The sequence below is a fragment of the Gordionus sp. m RMFG-2023 genome, chromosome 2 (genome assembly GCF_954871325.1).
Source record: "Gordionus sp. m RMFG-2023 chromosome 2, tfGorSpeb1-WG-v2, whole genome shotgun sequence".
Lineage (NCBI taxonomy): Eukaryota > Metazoa > Nematomorpha > Gordioida > Chordodea > Parachordodidae > Gordionus > Gordionus sp. m RMFG-2023.
The window spans coordinates 30,206,107-30,212,106 of record NC_088776.1 but is presented as its reverse complement, the minus strand read 5'-3'; the positions used below and the strand labels follow the sequence as shown (position 1 = coordinate 30,212,106).

The window sequence follows — 6,000 nt, the reverse complement described above, 5'->3', positions numbered from 1 at the left end:
TTATTGTGATTCACTTGGAGTTAGATCAATGCGAGGAATAAAGACCCTGTAACCTTTATTGGTGCCTGTAATTATTTCGGCATCCAAAAAATAATTGTGCATACTTTTGATTATTAATCGGGGGCCATTACATAATCCTTTTATAGGATTCATATTGCGGAGAAGTAGAATAATTGTGCTAACTTTTAATGATAGTGTGTGCGGTGGAATTCCAGAAGGTGTGAGAATTTAGAAATTCAAGTGGATAGTTGAGAGAATCATCTGTGTGATCGGAAAGGAATGAATCAGAGCTATAATATTGTCTTAAAGGGCATGGAAGTTTTGATATAATAGTGTTATTTAACGTTAGTGTAATATCGTTTTTTGTTGTTAGAATTATGCTGGTAGATAAATAATCAATATTATTAAGTAAAAGAGAATCACCATATATGGATGAAATTAGAGAATTCTCAAGCATAGATAAGGGAATTTCTACATAGTAAGAAGGAAGGGGGGAAGGTAATAGTGGTGTATTCCCTTCACCTATTTGTAGAAGCCATTTAATATAACTTTCCTCTTCAGAATAAGTGCGCATTTTATGGGTTAATTGAATTTGGTGGAAAATATGCCATAAATTCATAGATTTAATACATGATTCGATGATACATGTTTTAGAAGCCCTAGGTATAACAGGTAAAGTTTGTCTAAAATCACCTCCTAATAAAATAACTTTGCCTCCGAAGGGAGTAATTATTTGCATAATTTCCCTAAGCAAGACATCTATACAACGTATAGCATGTTTTGTCATCATGCTTGATTCATCTATAATTATTAAGTGGGCAAGTTTAATTTCCTTAGCTTGTGTAGATAGAGGTCTCATATGCGAAACCGATGTGTTTAAAATAGGTATAGGAAGTTTAAAGCCACTATGAATTGTTTTTCCACCATTTAGTAGTATGGATGAAATTCCTGTTGTAGCAAATGGCAAAACAATTTTATTTTGCCCTCTAAGATAATATATTAAAGTATTGTAAAGGTAAGTTTTTCCTGATCCCCCTGGACCATCAAGATAAAAATATCTAGTGGTACATGAAATATCTTCTATTGCGTGAATAATTAGATCAAAAGTGTATTTTTGTAAAGAATTTAAACTGGATAACATTACTAAAGCCTTAGCTGTCTCCGTTACTGAATCATATAATTTTGGTTGAAGAATAGGCTCAGGGATAGGAAGATTAAAATTGTTGCAATCTAACCCGTGAGCATTAAGAATATTAAAAATATCATACAGCTAAATTAATAACAATTGACTAAGAATTAGTACGCCAAAAATCTTCAATTAGGTAAGGTTTGAATTTATCCCATAGATATTCAGGGTTTTGAGGTTGACCGAAAATACATATAAAAGCAAAAGTGAGTCTAAATTGAAAAGGCATTTGAAATAAGGATGTCTCTTCAAGACAATGCTCCCACTCTTTATCATCAGAAAATAAATGTCTTTTGATAGCAGTCTCTTTAAAGGTATCTAACAAAATGTCATCAACAGTTCTCAAAAAATCGAAGCTTGTTGCTCCAGGAACATGAAGAAGAAGTAGGCGTAGGTAAAACCTCCACATTTAATATCGGTAGAAAATATTCTAGAGATGATAGATTGATGGCCACGTTTTCTTTCTTGCCAGATATAATTGACAAAAACATAGTGATAAGGAATATCAATGTATAGATATTGTCTGGCGCAAGGATTAAATTGATTTAAGAGAAACCAAGCAGTAAGTGTAGTTTTATGTAAATTAGCTCTTTTGAAAGCCTCCCTTTCATCGCCCTGTTGAAAATAGACAGATTGTTTAAAAGGCATATGGAGAGCTAATCGAATAATGGCATGTGAACGATCATGCATGGGATACTCTAATAACCGCCACATCGCTTCACATGAGCTAACATACCGAGTGTTTAAATGACTTTTAATTTCATCATATTTAGGGGGGAGAGATTCTAAATTTAAATCGATATTTGCACAATCATAATCTTTATATACGTATTTAAAAATATATTTTACTGATTTAAGAGAAGTGCATATTTCAACATTGATATGAGCATTGTATTTTAAAAGTAAGTAGGTATTGTATGGAATAACAAAACGATTATAAACAGGTTTACCGGATATTAATATAGAACCTACATCCCTTCTTTTATATAGAGGATACCCATTAGTATTTGTTATTATATCATTTATAAAATCTTTAGGAAAATTTTTAGTACATACGCCATTATCCATGCAAGGTGATCGAGGATTAAGAATGCCACAGGGGCCATGAATCATAAAACGCGTAACAATGTTAAATAATTGTGAATTGTTAGTCCTATCTGGTATCTCGGCACATACAAATTTATCTATAGCCTCAGCGGTATCAATTTTATGCTCTGAACTTATAATGAACAACAAATGGGCATGAGGTAATCCTCTTTTTTGAAATTCAATTGTATAAACATATGCCAATGTTTTCCCGAACATGTTATTTTTAGTGATATCAGATAAAAAAGCAGCTAATTTAATTTTAAAAACTCTAGAAACTATATCAGGTCTATCGGCAAGCGTTTGACCGTTAAAAAGATTTTCGGATATTTCGGGCCATGTTGGGTTGCAAGTAAAAGTTATAAAAAGATCGGGTTTGTCATATTTTAAGACGATAGACATTGCGTCGTGATAACGCTCTTGCATGTTTCTAGAAGAACCTTGAAAAGAAGATGGTAGAATAACTGCCCGTCCTATAGGTATATTAATATTATTGGAAAAATCGGAGGCTAAATAATCCATTAGTCCTGAATATTCCTCAACGCGTAACTTAGACTGATTAAACTTTATGAAATTAAGATTATTAGCTTCAACCTGTAGATAGGAATCTACAATATATTGCTGAATTAGTCTCCAAAAGATTTTGTCTAACCGCTAAAGGCAATTTTAAATTGTAGCATAGATATTTTTGAACGCCCAGAATTTTCAAAGCCTTCAGCAATCATTTTAGGCTCCCAACCAGGATCTCCATGAGGAAATAGTATAATGTATACCATTGGGTCTAAATTAGGGCTTAACACATTAAGAATTACTAAATCATTCCCATTGGATCTAGGATACACTTTTATATCTATCTTAAAAGGAGGTTCCTCATCATCATTTGTAAATATCATTGCTACGTCATCAACTATTGGTAAATTATACCGTCTACGATCGCTAGAACTATCTCCGCGAAATATCATATTAATCTTGGGCAATAATATATTTGAATGTTTAGCAAGAGATAACTCAGCTTTCTCAACTTCACCTAACGTTTTAAAACTTAAAGCATATGGATTAATTTGGCGTACAACATATCTAAATGCAGAGTTGTTAAAAGATCGAATCAAAAGATCTACGATCCTGGATTCGATTGCATATTTGTCAATTTTACGAGATTTATGATTCTTACTTAAATTGAGGATCGAGATCATTTTGTTTAAAATTCGATCCCGATCTTTTTAAAAATTAATTTTTTACTTAAAAAGCAATAAATAAAATAAAAATTTTGAAAATTAAATTAAAATATTATTTTAAAAAAAATATCTATCTTCATATTTTATCAACTTCCATTATCAACTTCCATTCCACCATTTATTTTATAGATATATTTATTCATTTTCTAAATTTTACGAGATTTAGAGCTCTTACAAGTTATTTAATATAAATTTATAATAATATATTAATATTTATTTTAATAGGTAAATGTAAATGTCCATTATAGATTTAGAAGATTCTATTGCTTCTACTATTGATGTAACAGCAGATATAAGTGAGAATGAGAATCTTTTACCATTTTTGAAATTACGTAACTATTTTACTTTATGTGAAATGGATGAAAGCAACTCTTATAATATGATCAGCACCAAATACCGTCTGTAAGAAGATAATATCATCTTCCAAAATATCATCCTCGAACTTAAAGAGACATTTACAAGTATTTCTTTTAAATTTTTAATATCAACATGTTTAAATTTAATTTATTACATTCCTGAGTTGAGCAGGTCCTACAGAAATAGAATCTAGATACAGATTCTTTATAAAAAAAATGAATTATTAGATACAGTATAATTAATAAAATATTTGATGAAGAGTTAATCTTGGTTTTGTTATTTATATATAATAATTAGGCATTTATTTTTTAATTATTATATTAGTTTAATTTTCAAAAGAAGAGTATTTATGATAAATGGAAGTGTAATAACTAATAATTAAGCCTTTATAAATGTATTTTGACTTTCTTTAATATAAATGAAACATCCAGTTCAATGTTATTTGTATTAAACTTAGCAATGTTTCACCAAAAGAAAAATAAATATCTATTCTATTATTTCTTTATTATAATATGTTAAATCTAATCAATAGTATTATAGTTTCAGTTTACGCTTGATTATATAATCCTCTTGACAACATTTTTAGGGCTTTTTTTAATAATATATTTTGAATTGAAAGTATTTTTTGTATCATTTGACTATATCCATAAGTTCTTAAATGCCAAAAAGCCTCATTATATTCATAATAGGAAAATACTTTATCAAAATCTTTGGCCCATATCATCTTGGGCAACTTTTAATAATGATAGACAATATTGTAAACTTAAATTTTTAAAATAACCTACCCCCTTTTAACCACTAATAAAACATACTTTAATATGTTTAACAAAATTTGTTGAACCCTTAATCCATAGTTCTTAAATGCCAAAAAGGCTAATTATATTCATATATAGGAAAATATTTTATCAAAATCTTTAGCCCATATTCTTGAGCAACTTTTAATAATGATAGACAAAGACAATTTTATAAACTTAAAATAACCTATATGAACCTTTTTTAACCATATATAAATTAAATAATATACTTTAATATGTTTAACAAAATTTGTGTTGAACCCTTTATCATTTTTTGTTTATATAGGTTTTACATTAAGCCTGTACATTGTTTTTTTTAACTTTAAATTTCCATATAAAGTTTTAAAAATGAAATTTGATTCAGGAGAAGTTATTTTCTTCCAACTTTGATACATACTATTTTTTTCTTTTATAAAGAAAAAGCACAGTGAATTTAAAAATGAGATTGCCAAACACCTCAACGAATTCTCTACACAAAAAAATATATCACTGCAAAACCAAAGTGGTTCTGGTTGCAAATCCAGACAATCTAAATTAAATTTTAACAATCTAAACATTCCAGCTGTATCGCAAAAAACAGCAGACAAGGTTATCATGGATTTTATTATTGACACCTTCCAACCACTGTCTCTGGTTGATGATCCTTCATTTGAAAAAATGATTAAAACTTTTTCTCCTACGACAAAAATTATTTGTCGCCAAACACTGGGCAACAGGATATCTACTTCCTTCTCTTATATGACGACAAATCTTATAAGAGATTTGTCTGAAGTTTCTTAGGTATGCACCACTGCTGATTGTTGGAGTGGTCATCGAAGGTATATTATATTTATATGAATTTTATAATGTTTATTTTATTAGGGCTTTTATTGGACTTACTGCACATTAACTGGATCCGTTAACCCTCAAGAGAAGGTCAGCCGTTTTGGCACTGAGGAGGATAATTGGGAGGCAAACATATGATGTTTTGGCCAACGAAATCATGGGTATCCACAAGTTCTATAAAATTCATAATAAGGTGGTGAAGATGGTGACTGACAATGGAACCAACTTTGTCAAGGCATTTAAGTAATATTTATATTTAGCAAAAAATATTTAAATAAATTTATTTTTTCCAGAGTTTTTGGAGAAAATGAAGAAGATAGTAGTGAGGATATGGAATTGATAAATTTGGATGACATATTATCCGTTGATGACCCAATTATTCCTACTATCAGCCTACCAAATCATCAACGTTGTTGTTGCCATAATTTTAACCTTATTGCAACAACAGATGCGGAGATGGCAGATAGTGATCTCAATTATAAACGAATATCTAGATCCACTTTTGCAAAATGTTTTG

At 29.6% G+C, this 6,000-nt stretch overlaps 2 protein-coding genes across 2 annotated transcripts; both read right to left on the bottom strand.

Annotated features, from left to right (window-relative positions):
• LOC135924246 (uncharacterized) lies at positions 1-2,794 on the bottom strand. The gene is made up of 4 exons (XM_065459298.1): positions 1,743-2,794; positions 1,304-1,587; positions 184-1,230; positions 1-137 (listed from the first exon to the last, which is right to left on the bottom strand). The coding sequence occupies exons 1-4, from the start codon at positions 2,792-2,794 to the stop codon at positions 1-3; spliced, it is 2,520 nt and encodes an 839-aa protein (XP_065315370.1).
• Positions 2,795-2,919: 125 nt separating this feature from the next.
• Positions 2,920-3,465, bottom strand: LOC135924245 (uncharacterized). Its single transcript, XM_065459297.1, has one exon. It carries the CDS (start codon positions 3,463-3,465, stop codon positions 2,920-2,922), a length of 546 nt encoding a protein of 181 aa, XP_065315369.1.
• Between the last annotated feature and the right edge of the window lie 2,535 nt (positions 3,466-6,000).